Source organism: Dermacentor variabilis, unplaced genomic scaffold (assembly GCF_050947875.1).
Source record: "Dermacentor variabilis isolate Ectoservices unplaced genomic scaffold, ASM5094787v1 scaffold_12, whole genome shotgun sequence".
NCBI classification, from domain to species: domain Eukaryota; kingdom Metazoa; phylum Arthropoda; class Arachnida; order Ixodida; family Ixodidae; genus Dermacentor; species Dermacentor variabilis.
Window position 1 is genome coordinate 38256228 of NW_027460280.1, and position 21105 is coordinate 38277332.

At 49.6% G+C, this 21105-nt stretch overlaps 1 protein-coding gene across 12 annotated transcripts in view; it reads left to right on the plus strand.

The window, feature by feature from the left end:
- The window catches only part of hts (adducin 1-like protein hts), a 178408-nt gene that overhangs the window by 50786 nt on the left and 106517 nt on the right, over window positions 1-21105 (plus strand). For all 12 annotated transcript variants that reach the window (XM_075677124.1, XM_075677125.1, XM_075677122.1 and 9 more), the window contains one exon: window positions 18479-18665. In XM_075677124.1, the coding sequence (XP_075533239.1) occupies window positions 18496-18665 (170 nt within the window). In that variant the 5' untranslated portion in view covers window positions 18479-18495. The remainder of the gene's footprint in view (window positions 1-18478; window positions 18666-21105) is intronic.

Sequence of the window (21105 nt, forward strand, 5' to 3'; positions counted from 1 at the left end):
GTAACTAATTCGAAGTGTAGACGAGGCGCTTTTAGCATTTAGCTGCGATTGTGAAGCCAAATAGTTTGCTGCGTTCATTTTTAATTCCATTCCTACCCGCCACGGTGCTCGGTAGTAAAGGCGACCTGCTGCTGAGCACCAGGTCGCGTGTTCGATTCCCGATCACGGCGGCCGCATTCCGAAGGGGGGCAAAGTGCAACAACGCTCGTGTTCTTAGATGTAGGTACTATTATGAGCAATATGGAAAGGGAACACAGGAACGCGTAGGAAACACCCTCAGACCCAGCTATGTGGGTGACACGCAGCGGCCGCCGTCGGAACGCTGTTCTAACAACTGTTCGCACTCCCGCCGTGCGCCTGCAAAGTGCGGAACTTCGCATCGCCAGCAGACGGTGATAACACCGCTCGATATTGCGTCACTGGGAACTTTTTCGCGCCGAATCGTTACAAAAGGTAGCACTGTTCCTGACTTGACATTGATTTATGGTAGATCTTGTAAATCAGGAGAAAAATGGTCTTTAAGGGGGAGTTCAAAATAAGTTTATTGGCGCTTGCCGAATATTAAAAAGATATTGAAGCAAATGAAATAAGGCAATAGCGTCGTCGCAGCTTATGCTCGTCCTTTGGTTTGTTCGTTGGTGGCCTAATAACGCGTCATGCCACCGTCGACTTGAACGACGGCCTCCATTCTTTGGGGCAGAGACGCGTAGAGAGCCTCGATGAATGCGGTATTACGCTGAAGGCGCTTCCACTCATGTTCTATTGCTTCCCATAGTTGGTCGGAGTTCGGATATTCTAGCGACCTCTTCGAAAGGTTGACTTTCATACGGCCCCAAACGTGCTCTGTAATGTTCATCTCAATACCCTTCGCTCACCACTGAAGTTGCATTACCCCTCGCTCTTCCAAAAGGCGTGCCACGTCCTTCGATGTGTGAACGGGAGACAAGTCCTGCTGGAAAAAATAACACCCATCCGGGTGCGGTCCGTTCAACACATAGGGGATCATCTGGTGCTCGATCAGAGTGCAATACGCAGCACTGGTGAACCTCCCATCAATTCTCACCAGTGGGCCTAGGTCTTCGGGGGAAATCGCCCCCCAGACGTTCACAGACACGCGTCCGCTGGCGGCCACCTCCTGGATATTCTGCGGACTAAAGCGTGTGTTTGCGGTCCGCCGCACTCTTTCGTTGGTCCCAGCGGCTCAAGAACGTGGACTCATCAGAGAAAACTAGAAACTTCCACTCGCTCTCGCTCCAGCTGCGGTGTTCAGTAGCGAACCTCAGGCGAGCTGCTTTTTTGGCTGCGGTAAGCAGAGGTTTCTGTGCGGCGATGCGACTTCGCAGTCCTGCTTCTCTAAGCCTTCGTCGTACCGTGCTGTCGCTCAAGTTGTCCAAGCCAAGAGCAGCTCGAACGTCCTTTGCACTTTGAAATGGTTTGTCGCTGACGGCAGCCACGATGCAAAGGTCTTGGGCGTTCATTGTTGATCGGGGTCGTCTTCGCGCATCGTTTATGCGTCCTTCGACTCTGTAAGCCTGGATAATCCGGTTGACCGTTTTCGATGGGCGGCCTGTCACGAGAGCAACATTGCGCTGCGTATAACCTCTTTTAGACATTTCTATTATATCTTCCCGCTGTTTAAGAGGCATTCGAGGCATCTTGAGGCTACAAAATCAGAGTTGAGTGCTCTGCGGTGGCCACTGCAGTGTGCTACGTGAATTTTTCTGAACGAACTTCTTGCAACAAAATCGCACGAGAGACAGTTTATCAACGTTCTTTTTTATTATTATTTATTCTATTCCTCTGTCGTCATTGGTTCGAGCGCCGCCGCTGTTCGAGGTGCCACTGACAACCGGGTGTGTCGATTCAAATAAAGAATCTGTTTGAAATACAGGGCAGACTTGGTCTAAGAGTACTATCAAGCGGTTGCACGAAGAAAAAAAAAAGATTGGAAGAATAGAAAATGAATCGGTGTAAGTCACTGGCGACGATTACCGTCTTCTTGGCTGTCGGACGATCCATGACGTAAGCTGCTCCTTTGTAGAAATGCCAGTGTGGTGGCAGTGCCGACAGTTAGTGGAAGAGCGCCCTCCTTTCCCCCTTTGCTTTTCACAGCGACATCCGCGTATCGCTCCGAGTCTGTTTCGAGGTTGTTTGCCACGCGTTCCTGTGTTCCCTTTCATATTGCTCATGATAGTACATGCTAAGAAACCCTAGGAAATGGATACGTAAAAACTCCAGTATGCCTCTCCTGGATCCCGTGCGTTGCTTTGGGACGTTATCTCCATTCCTCCGAACTGTTGGAGCAAATCGCGTGTTCGCTCCACAGCAATGAAACCTGTCGCTGGCGGCCTGTGTGCGCGTACTCTGCGACCACGGCGTTGTTTCAGTGACCAGCTCTTCTCCGTCGCGTCCCTGAAGTGACGCCGCTAGCGTAGTAGTACACGTTCCCCTCCGCCCGCTGCCTTTACATGCATTCATTCGCCCATTGTGTGTGCTCGCACTACTTGTATATTTATATACGTCTTCCGCCGTTGGCGAGGCCACCGTTGTCGGAAAGCTTTCGGCGCGGCCGAGTACTGCTTTATTCCTCATAGAGAAGGACGGGCGAAGGAAAAGGAGAAAAAGTGATTCGGGGCACGTAGTCGCACTGTCGCGACGGGCGCTTTGTTGTCCGCCATTCTCGAGGCAGTGATAACGGAAAGAGGACGCGAGGAGAGTTCGTTTTCTGGATGAACGGTAGTGCTATTTGTGCGGCAGTTGTTGTAAGAGCTTGGTTCCTCCTCGCGTCCTTCATTTGCGGCAGGTGGGCGGCACCGCTGCGGCGAGGGCTGCTTTTCTTCCGCCGAGAACGTGTGGTATCGCGCATTCTGAAATATGGACGAAATTTTACGCTGTTCCCCGGAGATTTTTCTGAATGGCGTTCTGTGTTTATTCTCGCTGAGCTTCATAGATTTTAAGGTGTCAGTGAAACCCCGCGACACCTTAGACTCCTACAGATGGTCACCCATCGCCAGCTCTGCATGCGTTGTGGCCCACCATCCGCCGTGGTAGATGCGTGGCTGCTGCTCTGCACGAGTGCTGGGGCTCGATTGCTATCCATATTCCGGTAAGGGCGGAATGCGTTCGCGCCGTGTACCGTGCTTTTTGTGCACCCCAAATTACCCTGGGTGGTCCAAATAAACCTTCACAACGGTGTCTCCTATACGTATGTAACGGACGCTGGAACCCCTGAATAAAACAATCCACAAAATTAGACGAATACGATACCCCCTAATGCAAACTTTCAGCCCAGATCTATACGTGTTTTCATTTCGCATGTCAATATTTTATGATTATATAGGTACACGGTTTATATTAGGAAGAGAACGCTGTCAGTAGCGTAGCTGATGCGGCAATCTGTCTCGTGCGGCACCTTGCGAACGGAGTGGAGTGTGGCGCGACTGCCTCGCTAATCGGGAGATCACGAGAGGCAGCGCGTGGGCGCGATTCTCAGCTAGCTACACAGCGAATTCCGTCGCTCAGCGACGGCGTGGGCTCTCCACGACTGGATTCCAACATGTTGGTCGCGCCGTCGCTGAGTCGCACCGATCGGCGCGATGTGGGAGGGGCAATGTGTTTGACGAAACAAAGCGCCGTCAAAATAGGCGCTTTCCGGTTTTACCGTGCGTTGGTAGCTCTTTGGAGCAGTGTCGCGTGCCAGTTTTAGTTATGTTTTACTAGTGCGTTACCACCAGCGTTTGCGGCTTAGGAGCTTCATAAACATTTCTTTTTCTTCCGCCTACATTATTCGTTTAAAAGGAGAAGCTGCACGCTATAGGTCGGGAGAAGGACACCGCTTCAACATAAGGCACGACGTACCCACTTGATCGCCACCCTCTTCAACCTCTTCATCGCTGCAAATTGCGCCAGCTGCTTATACATGCACACTCAATAGTAGCTGGTTCTTCCGCAAAAGCAAATACTCATCCAGGAAAAGTTGTGGCTTCCGTAGTAACAACGAAACTAGTGTGCTAAACAGAACCACCCACCGACGCCGCACAAGCCGCACGCTCGTACTTGTGGGGTTGTGCAGCGCCTCACTCACCGTATCTGCAAGCTATCGTAAAGTCTCAACGCTTTTAAACGTTAAAAAATGGTGTACCTATTCTGTTAAATAATAAAAGGAAAATTTGAATATTTGACTAGTTTCCATGTTGTTTTTATTTCACGATGCAGGCATGGATACTTTGTGAGCAGGCGGCAACTTTGCACATCGCTGCGACGGACATCGCTCTGCCGCAAATGCACGTGAAAGCTGTCAGCGAAAATCGTTCTGCGACGTGCGCGGCAGAACGATCTTTTTCGCCCCAGTCGCGCCATGTGAAACAGCCTATTCACAGCAGCCGCCATGCAACGCTTTGTTTCCCTACAGACAACGCGCGCTACTCAGGCGCGAAATCGAAGCCATCCTCGCCACACAGTCAGTCTTGCACGGCACTACGCTCCGCACGCTTTCGTCCCACCAACGACGAGAGTGGGCCCTTCGTCGCGTTCAAATCGCGCCACCAGTGTCAGCGGCGACAACACCCAAGGGAGCGCCACGTCGTAGCCGCTCCTCATCGTCCCTTGTAGGTGCAGTGATCCCCATCACACACGCTGGTACCGTGAACTGACCTCGGCAGCTGACGCCGCGGACGAGCGTAGCTGGTTACGAAGTACGCCGATGCACGCCGACGCACATGGCAGGCACGGCTCTAAAAGTATTTAATATTGTGTTCCGATCCCCCCCCCCCCCCCCTATTTCCGTGGTAGGAGGACTTCGTTTCAGTGCTCAGCAGTAGCACCCAGAACTGACCCAAGTGGTCGAGAAAGTGCGCTTGCTGCTATGGTGAATTTCCTTTTATGACTGAAGTGTTCGTGGCGGATAGGTCAGTTGTCGACAGCGTGAAGTTAAACTATGAAGATATTCTTCCTGAAATTCTACTGACAGAGTGTGGAGAGCTCCCGCTTTGAATGGGAATATTTTCGTGCAGGCGAGATTTCGGAACTTTTCTATACCGTAGCGCGCTTTTGCAAGTTTAATATGAATGACCAACCCGCCCAAGTTCACACCCCGTGGAGACGTTTCTGTGCATCGGTATCGCTCTCCTTGCTGCAGCACACCGAAGTTTTTTGCACGGTACGAAATAAGCCCCCCCCCCCCCCCATCTCCAGTTGTCAATGTTTGTAAGCTGTGGTTGTAGTGGTCATCAGGCAGAGTCGTCCTCTGCGTTTATTAGAGCTGCACGAGGAAGCAGCTTCACTGTGAGAACAGCGAGCGAGTAGGGCTCGGTTACCAAGCTTGTAGCTATATATATATTAGTAGTGTGTTCTGAAAGTCGCGGTGCACAGCCTGCAGCACCTTCTCTTGTGCGCTGTAAACCCAGACTTGGGCTAGTTAGTTACGATGCATGATGTGAACGCGAAACTTGGGGAAAAAACGTCGAGGCTTGCTCTCAGTCGCACGAATGCAGACGCTGAAGGGAAAAGACCCGCAGTGTGCACCACTCTTAGCTGGGCGTTCTCATTTTTGGGCATCCTCGTCTTGTGTGCGCGCTCTGAACAATGGGCGCGGCCCTCCTGGCTCCGCTGCTTGATGCTCGGGCCGAAAGACAATGGGCCTGTCAGTCACCCTTAAGCGCGTCCCGATAAGAGGATGTATTCCGAAGAGCCGGGCGGCCACTGCGATCAAGCTGTGCGAGCCCGCCTGTGCCCGGACCGAATCTCGCGGCTCTATTTGGCTGCTGCAGCGGATCACGTCTTCTGCGCCCATCTTCGGGAAGCGTGTGTGTGGGCCAACTGGTGCCCGAGTGGGAATGGGATCACACATCTGCGCCCATCTTCGGGTTTTGTTTAGTGAAACATTCAGTCTAAAGCGAATTTGCGAGAACCGCACTAGCTCAACTTAGTAGCCTTGGCGTGATCGGTAGTTTCCGTTATCCGAACTGCAGCCAGTGATGTGCGGATCACCTCGACGGGATTGCAGGTTCACTCTTGACTGCGAAGCGCTGGAGGAAATGTCACATGTTGACTGCCTGCGGAGTCATCGGGAACTCGTGCAATGAATGCACGCGCGCTCGTGCAGCTCCGCATGCGTTGTTCGCTTCATAAGCTGTGATATTGCAGTTACAGACCGCGTTATGCTAGAGTTCTCTAACCCCATGGCCATTTGTTTATATTGCTGCGTAGGAAGACGCAGACGAAAAGCTATATAAAAGTATATTTACAAGAAAATACGCCGCACTTGGCCAAGAGGCAACAGCCCGCGCTAGCCTCCAATCGTCGTCGTCGTCTTCTCACTGCTCGCCTCTTCGTCATTGGAAATACTTAAAGCCCCTACATCCACGCGCCACCGCCGCGTATGGAGGGGCTTTAGAAATACTGTTCCGTAGCACTACCCCCGCGGCAAAAGCGCCGTCCCGGAGCGACTAAAGGTCGGACTCGGAAGCAGTGTAGTAGGCCTTGAGCCTACTGACATGCACGACATGACTAGATGCCAGAGGAGAGGACGAGGTTGAACCCACAGGAGCAATTTCATACGTCACAGGCGTCACCTGGCGCAGCACGCGGTAGGGCCCTGTGTATCGCGAGAGGAGCTTCTCTGAAAGTCCTTCTCTGAATACTGTTCCGTAGCAATATTACGCTGATTTGCATTCTGAGGTTGGCATGCTTGGAAATTAGAGTGCACTTCTTTTCACTACAGCGCCACGGGCTTCGTGTCACACACATTGTGGGGTACACTGCAGCCATATTTTTGTCACAATATGCCTACTGAAGAATCGTAGTGGAGTGGTTGCATTATTTAAGAGCACAGAAGTACAGGACTCAAAAGGCGGAACATTCGTCTGTGTCCTGTGCTTTTGCGTCCTATTTGTTGACAAATTTGAGACCGTGCTTCTGGTGTATTTGCTGGCACGGTCCCCGACCGGAGGACGGTGCTCGCAAGTTAAAGGGCGCCACTTGGTGTCTTGTCCGAGAGCCTTCAACGCGTGTACCATCCCTTTGCGCTTTCCTGAGTGAGAGGCTTAGTAAGCGCGGCTCTCGTGCCGCTTAGCATGCCGAATTGGATGCAGAGTCTGCACGAGGGGGCAGCGAGGAGAAAGGCTTCGCGACTGTATCAGTGCAGCGCACCGTGATACCGAGTTGACACGCTGGCTGTCGGCTGGGGCACTTGAACTTGGCGACCTTCCTCTTGCTTTTCTTTCTTCCTTCGAAGCGCGGACGGTCGTGGCTTACTTAGTGGCGTAGCGTCACTCAACAGTCGACGACCCACACCTAGCGAGACGCTACGCGGCAGTATGGCTGCCTGAGCTGCATGATCTCAACCGTGGACGTAGTTTGGCGAGAACCGGGGATTCGATAACTCGCGCTTTCGTTCGCCCATGTTGAAGCGTCTGCGTCCTGCGCGACCCCCTGACCGTCATTCGTGCTCGGAAATGCACAAGTTGTTTTTCGCCGTTTGTCTTGCAATTTCGGGGCTCACAGACGGTGGCAGGCAGTTTGTTTTTCTTTTTTTCGAGATAGTCGCCGTTGGCAGCCCTCGTGATGTGCGCGCTGTTTATTCCATCGTTCAGGTAATGGGAAACGGCGTGGTTGTAGAATCGCAAGCCTTCTACGTGGCTCCGCGGTGTCTGCTTTGGCTTAGGTCGTGTGCCATTGCGCGGAGGCGAGAGCTTCGGTTACACATAGACGCAGGCACGCCGTCGGGTCATACTCGCTGCAGGGAAATAACTTTTCTGACTGCTAACCCATTGCCGCCCTGTCGTGATCACGGCGCCCGACTCCTAACGGGCAGCGACTCTGGTAGTACTGAATCCACGCGCTCTCGTGAGCTAAGGGCGATCAAGACAAAATTGTGATGGCTGAATTTACTAGTTTTTGCGACTGTTCAGCATCGTTTTTTTTTTTTTGTTTTTTTCATAGGCCTGTAGATAAGCGTCGGTGACACATTGCAGCCAGTGTGAGCTTGTTCGTAAAAGAGTACACCCTTGGCAACGAAGGACTGAGGCCGGTTGTGTGAGCAGCACGAGAACGGCGGTGCAAACTGCACGCTTGAATGAAGCCGAGTGAAACAGCGCTATGTTTGTGCAGCTCTGCCTACAGGGAGCAGCGTTTTTTGTCGAGAAAAACTTAGCTGGCCCGCTTCTGGCCTCATTGGTTGAGCCGCGCGTCTGTATACAGCGGTCCTTGCAGACAGCATCAGTCACCGCTGGAAGTAAGGAGGGGATGTCGTAGCCATTTTTAACGGGATGTCTGCCTCGCTGCACGCGCGCTCTCTGTCCCAATTTGTGGCGGCCACTGGCCGGAGACGACCCCGCTCGCTTGGAGTCTTGACGTCATGGTTTTAATATGCGTGCCTTCTTTGCCTGCTGCGCCCTGGAGTCGCCCTTTTCATGTCGCGCTGAGTCCACACGAGCGCTTTCGAGTCGATACGCTTTCGTTTCCCACATTTAAGTAAAGATGAGTACAGCTTTGTGCGTGTGTGTCGCAGACCTACACCATTGTAGAGCACATGGGGGAAATCTGTGCTGTCTGTCGCAGTCGAGCTCTTTCCATTTTAAACCATTTGCGATGGTCCCTCCAAGTTTTACTGGTTTAGAAACACTCTGAGAGTGCAAGAGCCGCGGCTTGCGTGTCCCCGCTGAGCGAAAGGCATTTGAATTATCCTCCAGAATTCCAGAATCGCCACAGCCGAGTGCTGCCCTTCTCTGCATTTGTCAATCGGCCTTCCCATAATGAAGCGCGACTGTGTTGCTTTTGCGTAGGCATACGCATTACAGCGTTCCATGTCGTACGAACACGTATAACGCGAACAAAGCACAAGCTGAAGACCGTATAGGTCCTCACTATAACTTTTTTCATATAAAAGAGCACTGGTGAAAGCCTTTTTGTCCGCGCAGCGCGCGCACACTGTTCACCTGAATCTGGTGTAAGATTACTCTTGTGTTACATCTTGTCGCCTCAGCGTCGTGTTCTGCATAGACTGGCAATGTGTGGACACGCACGTGCTCTGATCGCCTTGTACTATTACACTTGCCGCTGTATTCGTTTCGTCAGTCGTGCACGGCGCGTATTTATTTTCTTACTCTCGGGACCCGAAGGTAGAGGTGTCAAGTTACAAAAATACAACAGCATTTTTGAAAGTCGCTGCGTCTATGATTGCGGCAATTATTCTCCCGCAATCACGCGTATGAACTCCTTTGCTATGACTTATGCCAATGTGCGAGTTACTTCATATGTATTCTGGTTTTGTGGTGGGTATTGAGCGCGAGAGCTGACCTCCAAGGGCGCCTGTTGTTTAGCAACATTGATATCTTGAAGCACCTTGGGAGCAGGCGCATCAGTTTGAATTAGACTAAAGCTTGTTTTCTCTTGCAATGGGGGGGGGGGGGGGTGCACTTTTGTATATGTGGCCTGCGGTGTAATCGTAGAGTGCACTGTAGTAGTGTCGTAGGAAGTACTTTATGGCATGGCCCTCTGTGTAGTGAACCGAATCAGAACGGAAGAAACCGGAAGTGCAAGAGGTGCAAGCTGCGTCTGAACTTGTCGAGCTGCGTCGGTGGGCTTTCCGAGGCAAATGCAAAGCAGGGGCGAGACGAGAGTGGCTGCCTCATCGTGTGCAACTCCTGCTGGGCCCTCGGTATATACTACGTACGGCAAGCGTCCTGCCGCCTCCACTCGGCTCTGCGCCCGTTTTGCTTTTTTTTTTTTTTCTTTTTTTTTTCACTTGGGGTCGTCGAGGTCGGAACGTTCCTGAGCGACGCAGCTTTCTGCGCGTCCAAATCCTGTAGTGGTGACCGCCCTTCGGGCAATTGATTTGAAGCCGCGTTCGTAAGGCGGCAAGTTCTCATTTTTTCCGGGGGGGGGGGGGGGGTATTTCTTCATTGTAAAATGCAATGTCTCTCATACTTAATAAGGGAATGTTAAGTGTTTAGAGGAGCATCATAAATAACTTCGCGTGTTGAACTTGCAGACGTTATTTTTCAGCAAAATTTATGAACATACAGGGTGCATATATGCATTGCAAGACCAGTAGACCCCTTCAGCGCTACATAGCTTGCGATATGCCAAGTCGCAAATTTTCATGACTCATGCGGTTTCAAAGAAGAAACTGCGGTCCACATATGGCAACAGAAATCCAAAATAACCTTCTGTAAGTACGGCTCAGCCGCCAATACCCGAAGCACGCACCAAGAAAACGAGCGCGCGCGGCAGCCGAGCGTCGTCGTCGCCGTGACGTCACTCGCGAGAGGGCGCCACGGCGCCACTCCAAATTCTCGCCGCTAGTGCTCGCCGTCCAGTCATCGCCAGCGATAGGAGCGCACATTCAATTTCGGTGCACTGCACTCGTTTGGGAGTCACTCCGGCCACGGTCGCCGCTGCCAGCGATACCGCGCTGCGAAAGTTTGCCGACTGAAAGAATGTGGCACGCAAGCGGCAAATGACACAAGTGATAGTGATGACGGTGCAAACTACACCACGCGCACCGCTGTTCGCGCCGATAGCACTTACGCTTTCGGCGGACTGCGCGACAACACTCGCCCGTAAGCTGCAAATGTTAGCTTGTGTTCTTTTATTTTTATTTTCTCCCTTTCAAATGCAAGAACTAGAGCAGAGGCGAAAATATCTCACTATAGGGGGATAGGGCGGTGGGGCCGAACCGGATGTGCGGGCCTTTCAAAGTTGATGTCTTTCACCGACTGTAGGGAGCGCCACCACTTACCCAGCATGGCTGTCCATCCTATGATCACCTGCGCAAAGACCGTTGCCTGTGTTGTTTTGGTCTGATTGCCGCCGCTGGCCCACGATAGAATGAATGATTTTGCGTGGCACTGCGCTTACCGTTCAGGAGGCAGCTCACGTTTGAGTGCATAATGCCACGGGGTCACGACTGCGCTGCCTCATAATATTAATGAGGAAAAATCGGTGACACATTGAGCCGAGCACTTCACTTTCGATCGCCATCGAGCCCGACTGGAAACCAATTTATATCCCAAATAGTTCCCTTCTGCAGCTTTCGCAAACGAACCAGTCGCGATCGACGAATTTGATCTCAGTCGGGCTTGATCGCAATCGTAAGTGCCCGTACGACATCAGATGAGGCACTTCCCATCGCGATAGAGACCTATCGGTATAGGATTACTCGATCGCGACTGGTTCTCCTCAACAGCCACCGTAAAGAGTATGTATTATACAAACGAAGAATACGAACATTCTTCTTTCGCAAATACCCTGTTTGCACGAATGTGAGACTGTGTAAGCGTGATCGAGTAAGGTTAATTCTGGGGTTTTACGTGCCAAAACAGGCTTTCCGATGCGCCGGTTCACAGCCATTGGCTTTTTGCTCGTTTGTACGAAGGAAAACTACGACGGCTTCCGACGCCTTTTACGGTGCTGGTTGAGCGTTTCGGCGCAGAGCACACGCGATTGCTCTTGTACTTCGTTCCCGTTTTTGAAACGTCAAAGTGCAACAGTGACGTTTCAACGAAATCCTTCGTAATTCGCTTTCCGCACGCGCAAAAAGTCACGAAGGACAGCGACGACGAAGCACAGCTCGCACGTTATCGCTAGGCAAGTATTCGTTCTATCATCGGATAGAACGAATACTTGCCGCGCTTGAGGGCTTTCCGCAGTTGCCGTGTGGCGGCGCCACCGTGCCTGAAAGTTGCGATTATGCTTTGACCACGCGCTCCGCTGTTCATGTTTCATTTGACGCTGATAGTACGTGTCGCACGCTGCAGCGGGCCAGAAACGTCTGGAGTCACCTTCTGCACTTCCTGGGCCCACGCTGGGGTGTGCATTTGCACAGCGCATGAATGCGAAGCATGCATAGCGTCAAGTGAGGAGCACTCGCCGGTCTTGGGCTCAGTGGCTCGTGTATGTGCGCCTCGGAACGCCGGGCTCAGAATTAAAGGGAATGTTTAGTGCCGCCGGGGCAACCCTGCACGCGGCCCCATCCCGGCACTTTGGCTCTCCCAAACGGCGCCCCTCAGCCGAACTCTTCTAGGCGCGCGCTGTGTTGGCGACGTTTCACGTGATGGGGGGCCATTGATGCGTCCGTCGTCCCCGCAGCGCGTTTCCTACTTGTCTGCGCCTGTCCCGTCTGCGTTGCGTTTCTCCGCCGCTGCCACTCGGCTTCGCCGCGGCATGTGCAGAGTTCTTTCCCTGAAGCTTTGACCAGCGTTTCCTAGGCTGCGAGCTCTTCAATTTTGCAGGGCACTAACGTGCCTCTTGCGACATCACAGGAATGTTATTGGTTGTGTTCCTTGTGGTATCAAGATTGGGCTGAAAAATGTTGCTGGCGTCAAGGGATAGGTCTACCTTTACGGGTAGATTCATTTAGATTTTGCCATCAGGTGGAAAGAGTTGCATATGGCTGGCTGTGCAGTCTGTGTGGCATGCGAGTTATTCCTCCACATAAGAAACAGCCTGTCTGAGATTTGGTGGAAAGAGCCGAATTGCTGAGATCTCTACGCCAGTTGGATATGTCTTGTCATACCCCACAGGGCCGTCTGCGTCGGCAGGCATTTGGTGTGTTGCGACACCACGTACCCGAGCACACGAGGGTTAGACCCTCCCGCGTCTAACCATGCGCGGCTTAGCCGTGTCCGGGGAAAAGGGGATCCTGAGGGTTGAGCCGACGCCGGCTGTTTGGACCGTTAAGGGCCCCAGCGGAGGCAACACACCTCTTTGGCCTCTGCTTCACGTAGACGGCACCCCCGGACTGACCCACCCGGGGGAAATCAGTAGTTGCCTTTTCCTGTCTCTCTCTCCATTCAACCTTCATGTTCTCTTTCCATCTTTCCTGTCTTCTCACTTTTGAATTTTTCGTCCTCCAGGCAGCTAAGGTTAACCTTGTGTGAAATAACCAACCTTGGTTATATCATATTTAGTTATAGCGGTTGTGTTACAGCTGGCGTTGGCAGGCCTTGTTTATTCACAAGGCCTGTCTGTCATGACCCCTTGTTGGGCTCCGCGGTGGGTGGCTGGCACCACCGCCGAAATCACTCCAATTTGTATGGCTTCCTCTTTCCCCAGGGTCCCTGATCGCCCCCTTGCAAGAAGAGGGTGCATCGTACATGTGGCCTCTGGTCTGGCGGGCTCCCCCTCCCCCCTCTTCTATATAAAGAAAAAAAAGAGGGGGGGGGGGCTGCATTCTTTGCTGCTGCAGCGCTACAAAGAGCATGGGGCCTAGATTTCAAACCAAGTTATGTGCAGAACTCTGTGTGGGCATGAATATAGTTCCAGTGTACATTCAGGCAGCCTGTACCCGTAGGCTCCCCGATTGATAGCAATCTTCAGTACAATCACCGAGGCATTTTTTTTTTCTTTTGGTAGAGTTGACCATGTTACTGAATGAAGGCTGAGTGTCAGCAGCCTCCCAAGTCATCTTTACTTGACAATGGCTCTAGCACTTAGGATCAGAGAGCCAGTGATAGATTTGCAGCTGCTTGGTACTTTCCAGAATTTTACTTTTGTATGATACCTCAATCACTTTTGCAGCCAGGTGTCTGTGCCGGCCCAAGGGGCCTAGTGAACAGAGCTCACGAGCTTCTCTTTATGAAGGAGTGGTATGATATTGTTACGAGCTATCGAGACAATATTATAATAGAGTGAACGCGCAATATGCTTAGTTGCGGGTCCGAGGTGCCGATGTGCGAAATGCCTAGCCGCAGATAGGAGCCGACGCTCCATGCGCTTATTAGCGCAGTCCGAGGGGCCGACGCGCGATGTGCATGATCGCAGAGTCGCAGCCTCCCTCTGCGCGAAATGCTTAGCCGCGTGTCCAAGGATTGCGTGCGCGATGTGCTTCGTCACGAATTCCGAAACACCGAGTGCTGAAAGGCTTAGCCGCATGTCCGAGGATTCCGCACGTGAATCGTGGTCGCGAAGTCCGTGTCGCCGATGCTCGGAATGCTTAGCCGCGAGTCTGAAACGTCCACAAGCATAAGGAACGGCCACGCTACTGCGATGTCCGCGTAGCGCCCGTTTTGGCACGTCGAGACGGAGTGTGGAGGCGAGGTTCAAAGAGCCGAGCAGACGATGCGAGCGCCGGACCAATGGCTAACCGCGCTGGAGTCACGTGGCGGGCGCGGCCAATCGCAGACCCCGGCACGACCTTCAATCGTTTGCTTTTTGTACGCTTGTTTCTGTATGGAGGAGATAGATGAAGCGGCAAATTTGAAAACTGAGAAATGCGCTTTCCAACGAGACCAAGATGGCGGCGCTCCATCGCGCCGTTCCGGAGATATTGTGGCTTGAAAGATGCTGTTCTTTCTTGATTTCCGCGAGATTTTTCGCCACCTTGGCTGATAAAACGAATTTTTTAGAGCACTTCTAAATGGTTTACAGTGATGATATTTGGTTACCAGATAGAAAAAGGGTTATAGAAATTTAAAATGTGCTTTTCAGAAAATCCATTTTTTGGCAATTTTTCGCGATGCGAAAGCCGCGTCCCCCCTTAAGTGCCAAAGATTCGGTCATGGCTCTCGGAGCTGCAGGGGCTGTACCACCTGTACAAAGTGCCCATCGCATGAGCACCCTGCAGATAACTGCAACGATACAGCCCACTTTGCAAACCGTGACGGTGAACACCTGGCATACTCTCGCTCCTGTCCCTCATGGAAGAAAGAAAAAGAAATCGTTACGCTCTAAGTTGAAATAACATTTCCTTCAGAGAAGCATGAAAACGCCTCTCATTTGTGGGGCCTTCTTTCTCCGACATGGCATGGCAGGGGGCAGTGCCACTGGTTATCAGCAACCAGCAGTGCACCGGACCAGCAGGCTCTAGGACTTCTAGGGCCTCTGTTCGCACAGAGAAGCCCGGAACACCCGCGAGAGTACACTGCAAGCGGGCATCCAGCGCCTCGGTAGAGGCGATGGATGCATCAATTGTATCAGCATCTCGGACGCCGAAGGATCGGCGCAGCTCTCAGGAGTGTGCCAAAAAAGACAAACTCCGTATCACGGGGCCCGGAAAGAGTCCTGTGGGCTAACATAGTTTTTCTCTTGAACACGCATCACAAAACACTTTCACTATAGATACACAAATACTATATTGTCGCTGGTACCCCCTTTTTCAAGTTACTATATTGGAATGTCGGGGGTCTTCACAATCTCGATGATGTTAAAGAACTCCTACGTAAACGTAATCCAAAATTTCTGTGTTCAAGAGACTCATCTGAAATGGGCATAAACTTTCTTCCTTACTGCGCCATCTTCAGAAAAGACCATGACGAGGCTGATGCGTCATGCAGTGGTGTAGCAATTGTTGGAGACAAGTCTGTAGCTTGTCATCATGTAGCCTTACAGACACCCCTTGAAGCAATGTCAGTGTGGGGAGTTCTTCTTAATAAGTTGGTTACTGTTTGCCCCATATACATACCCCCAAACTATTGCCTCCAAAAAACTGATTTCTATACACTTGTGAATCAGCTTCCGGAACCCTAGATACTCGTGGGTGATATTAATGCCCACAACACCCTGTGGGGAGATTCCCGTTGTGATGCGATAGGTCAGCTGATAGAACATTTTCTTCTGACATCTGGTGCATGCCTATTTAATTAGGAGCTGACATATTACATTGTACAACACAACTCATGTTCGATAGACTTTGCAATTGGTACTGCTTCTCTTCTGCCTGACCTGGAATGGAATGTCATCAACATTCCTTTTAAAAGTGACCACTTCCCGGTAACTTTAAACTTGATAATGCGGCATGACAAACCTCCCAATATTCTTCGATGGAAAGTAGCATCAGCTGACTCGCAGCATTTTAAACAATCAACTCGCATATCACCCGATTTTATAAACAATTTTAGTATAGATGATGCTGTCGCATATTTTACCGCTTTTATTATTAATGCTGCTGAAAAGTTAATACCGCAAAACGAATGGTGGTTCATTTAAGAGACTGGTTCCCCGGTGGAATGAAGACTTTAAAGATGCACGAAAGAGGCAGAATAAAGCATCGGGCATATTGTGTAATCACCAAATGCAGAAAATCTCATTTATTATTTTAAACACGCATAAAATCACAGGGAAGGCGGGTACGACGTCAGGCGAAGAGAGAAAGCTGGGCGTGGTTCCTTTCAGGTATAAGCTGATAAACACAAAGGCAAGTTTGGAATGGCCTAAGAAGGCTAAAAGGGCAGCAAATAAATCTGTTGCCTCTGGTGAACAACCAAGGTAATGCCTTAGAAGAGCAGGCAGACTCCTTAGGAAAGCACTTTGAGCTCAAGCTCAATCCACTACTCAGAATCCTTCATGAAGTACAAATAGAAAAATGTAACGTATTTGAGTGTAAATCCCCACAAAGCACGTCATATAACAATCCATTCAGTATTGCCGAGCCGAGAGCTGCCTTGATCGCATGCAAGAGCTCTGCACAGGGACCTGATAGAATAATGCAGAACATGATTAAGAACGTACACACTGATACACAACTGACACTACTTGCACTTCTCAACACTATTTGGGCTGCCGGGTATCTTTCCCCCGCATGGAAAGAAGCGATTGTGGTCTCTGTTTTGAAGCAAGGTAAAGATTCTCGGCGGTGGCAAGCTACCGCCCAATAGCTCTCAAAAGTTGACCTTTGCAAGCTGTTTGAGGAAACGATTAACTGGTGACTGATACATTTCTTTGAATTGAACAAAATACTTTATCCCTATCAGTGTGGCTTCAGAGAGGGTCAGTCTGCAACTGATCATCTTCTGCACATTAAGGGAAATATCCGGGATGCGTTTGTACATAAACAGTTTTTCTTATCAGTATTCCTCGATATGGAGAAGGCGTATGACACAACGTGGCATTATAGGATCTTGCGAGACTTGTCGGGAATGGCCATCCGTGGAAATATGCTAAATATTAGGGAAGCTATTTGTCCAATCGCATCTTCCGTGTGAAAATCTGCAATGTATTGTTGCATCAATTATACAAGAAACTGGTGTACCTCAGGGAGGTGTGCTCCGCTGCACACTCTTTATCATTAAGATGAACACACTCTGCTTCATTACCACCAGCTATTTTATTCCGTCTACATAGACGACATACAAATAGGTTTCATATCCTGTAACCCTGCAGTGTTTGAGAGAAGTATAGTAGGGCTTGAACAAGATATCTAAGTGGGCAGATGAAAATGGGTTTAAAGTTAAACACCACAAAAGTTCATGTGTTCTTTTCACAAAAAGACATGGTTCCAGATTCAAGTTTACAACTGTATGGAGAAGAAATACCTGTGCATAAAGAACACAAGTATTTAGGTATAATGCTGGATGCGAGACTGACTTTCATACAACACATAAAATATCTCAAGGCAAAATGCTTGAAAACAATGAACCTACCGAAAATTTTATCACACACAACATGGGGCAGTGACCGAATGCGTTTAATGCGCCTCTACAGGAGCGTCGTCCGATCACGACTAGATTACAGTGCCGTGGCATATCACTCTGCCACGCCAAGGGTGTTAATGATGCTAGATCCCGTACACCATCTAGGTCACTGCCTGGCCTGGCCACTGGTGCCTTCAGAACAAGTCCTCTTGAAAGTCTATATGTAGAATCAAATGAGTGGTCATTTAATCTGCAGAGAACATACACTAGCTTCACATACTTTCTAAATGTTTACTGCAACTGCGAACAACACCTTTGTTATGCTACAGTTGATATCTTGTATGCTACACTTTTCCACAATCGACCGTGAGGCAGCCTTTCTCACTGTGTGAGGGAGCCGAGCGAAGAAATGGACGTCCCACTTCTCTAACATCGCCTAATGCCTCCAGCCAAGCAGCTACCGCCTTGAGAGTGGCAGGTGATAGAATGTGATATATCCTTTGTAAAAGTTACAAAATACGCACCAGAGTTGAAATTCGACTGCATTTCCATGCACTCCAATCGAAGTACTCTTCTGAATTCTACACCAATGCATCGCTCACATGCTGACGTCTTACGCGGCTGTTGGTCCCTCTTTATCTGAATCGGGTGTATTGAAGCCCCATACAAGTATCTTTACTGCAGAAGCCTACGCAGTACTGTCTGCGGTAAACACACCAAGAAATGAAAACTAGAGAACACAACAATATTCACGGACTCGTTAAATGTTGTAAAAGCACTAATGTCCTTAAGGAAACACAAAAATCCTGTTTTCATTGAGTTTTACTCTTACTTGTGCACTATTTATTCATCTCGTAGACATCTAGAGCTGTATGCGTGAGTATGCATGAGTGCGAGCACTCATTGTGTCCAGATGTCGATACAAGTATTTAGATTTTGGTGAATGTCTTTTGAACAAGAACAGCATAAGGCCAAACACTAACATTGTAAAGTTCTGGACATGCTCAATGCTGACGAAACATTTGATCTTGGTGTATTTGTTGAGTACACGAAGACATCTATGTGTTGTTAGTCTGAAATGTGTTCGCATTTCTTAAAATTTCGGCAACTTTGCGGTCTTCTTGCAGGAGGACGCTAACAGACGATGGCTGAGACCAAGGCTCAGACCAATGGCCTCTCGGAGGGCCAGGCCAAGGCTGAGAGGTACGACCCTGACGACCCTGAGGCACAACGACAAATGTGGAGGCCCCCAGACATAGAGCAAGACATGAAGGAAATGGAGCGCCGAAAGCGTGTGGAGATGATCATGAATAGGTATGCCACACTAATACACGTAGCTTTGTTCTTGACTGGCACTGTTTTTAGTCACGGCTACAGCTGTGTTATCGTTTCCAATTTCTAGCAGGTCCTTCACTTCCTTTTGGAGTGTGCATCCATAAACCAATGCTAGTGGTTATGTGGCTGCTTTAAAAAAAAGTACCAGGATTCTTCTGAGACACTGCTTTACAAGAAAGCTGCTGCATGTTAGCATGCTTTTTATTCAGTATAATTTGGCATCTATTCTTGCATGATTTATTTAGTAAACAGGCTGTGGAAGGGTTTTATCCAGGGCACTTTGCGTCTATGCTATGCTTCTGGCAGCATAGCTTGATGGGGATTCTTCTGGTAGGCTTGACATGCAACACTAGGTTGACATACAAGAGGATGCAAACGGGATCAGCTGTGAACTGAATTGTTAAATTAAATGGCATGTTTTATTAAGTGTGTTTAAGTAGATGTGTCTAAACCTTTATGAACACGTACAATAATGCTGTTCTAAAGCTATTTGAAAACATGAAATTGCTAGTAAAATGTGGATCAACTCTTGCTTCTGTATGTGACAGAAGTATAATACTCGGTAATATGTGGACCTCAGAAGCAGACATCTGCCTAAAAATGCCTGTATTGCCTAAATGATATTTAATGTACCCTGCTTCACTTTTCCAAATTCTCTATGAAGCACTTTTATCAAGTACAATTTTTACTTGAATAAACATAAAAGAAAGCTGTGTCTTTGTGGCTTGACGTGTGAGCATTGGACAGCTCCTGCGCGTACATGCGCCACATGGCAAAAAAATCTGTTATTTGCACAAACTTGAAGCTGTACTTGGGTATCCGTGATATAATGATGGTGTACATTGCTGAGAACATGCTTTAATGAGAAGAAAAGCCATCTGGGTGGCCGACGTAAAACTGCTGTGGCTGTCATGCTCTTAGGTATATTGCAAAAGAATTGATGTCGTCATTTGGGATGCTTGTACAGAGCACAGTAGAAACCTGCTCCTTCTCTGAATGGCACCTCACCTGCTTGTTTGATGTTGACAAATGTTGTGATTAAGCGGTGTTACAGGTGTGTGACTAATTCTGTGGGCAACTGAGCTGGCACTTTGTAGTACTTGTTTGTGAGTTCATGTGGCAAGTTGTGAGGCTGAAATCACTGCTGTGTGGCACTCGGCTAGTTTCATTTAATCTCTTGGCACTCGTCTTGAAGTAAAGCCAAGACTGGTCGCAGTGTTTAAAGGCAGCTACAAGGAAATTTCACCTTTGCTAAGGTGGTTATAATCAGTAGTTAGTAGTGTTGCAGCAAATCTGGCAAAGCTACAAGGCTGCTGATTGTGTAATTTTCTTAACTGCTTTAAATAGCTCATACTGACTGTTGGTCATACTGACTGTAGTCACTGACTGTTGGTCAGTGGATATGACGCAAATCCCAGACCATAGCCTCGAAGTTTTTCAGTGCACATCAGATCTTAATGAATCATGCTGAGGACACATGCTTGTTCTCGATGCTCCACATTCTACGTCATTTCGAATGAGCGGTAATGGAGGCATTTTGAAAATGTATCAAAATTGTCTTTTGTGAGCTTTTCATGATGCCGATGCTTGTACTCCAAACAAAATTTTGCATGGAGCCTGCCCAGTGTCTATACCATTTGCAAGGAGACCTTTCCTGGTGTTTAACAGCGCAAAACATAGACGGGACACGAGACAAAAAGACAACACCACAAGCGCTGACTTTCAACAACTTTCAACAAGGTTGTTGAAAGTCAGCGCTTGTGGTGTCGTCTTCTCGTCTCGTGTTCAGTCTACGTTTTGTGCTGTTAACATCAGGATGCAAAACCAAGCCCAAGCTGCTATTCTAGCGAAGGAGGCCTTTGTTACGTGTCAAACTACCGCAAGTCCTAACCAGACGTCAGTGTGGCATGCACAACAACTAAAAGCGCTCACCCCACTATTACCTGGAAACCGGAGAAAAAGATGAACGGGAGGGAGCCGCAAGTAATGGATAAGCGCAGTTAGACGAGTCAGATCACCACCCATCCTTCGGCACTTATCCAGCCATCGAGACAGCGTGTAAACCGGCTGTTGCAGGATTCCACGGAAGGACCTGAGCCCATGCCTCATCTTGTAGGCTGAGCGAACAAGAAAAATAGCCTGCAAACCAGCTGTTGCAGGATTCCACAAAGGGACCTCAGCCCATGCCTCACCTTGCAAGCTGAGCAAAGAAGGCAGCGTGCAAACTGGCTAAGCCACCACCAGACTAAGCGAAGAACGGGTTGGGCAATGATGAACAAACCAGGTGTCGCCGGATTATTTTTCTTCCACGAATTCCAAGCAAGTTTCTTCGAGGCGGAGTTACTGCGGGTTATGGGTAGCATGGGGCGTGGTATTGCAACGGAGTCGGCAATGGCGATTTGATGCTGGCGTCTCCAGA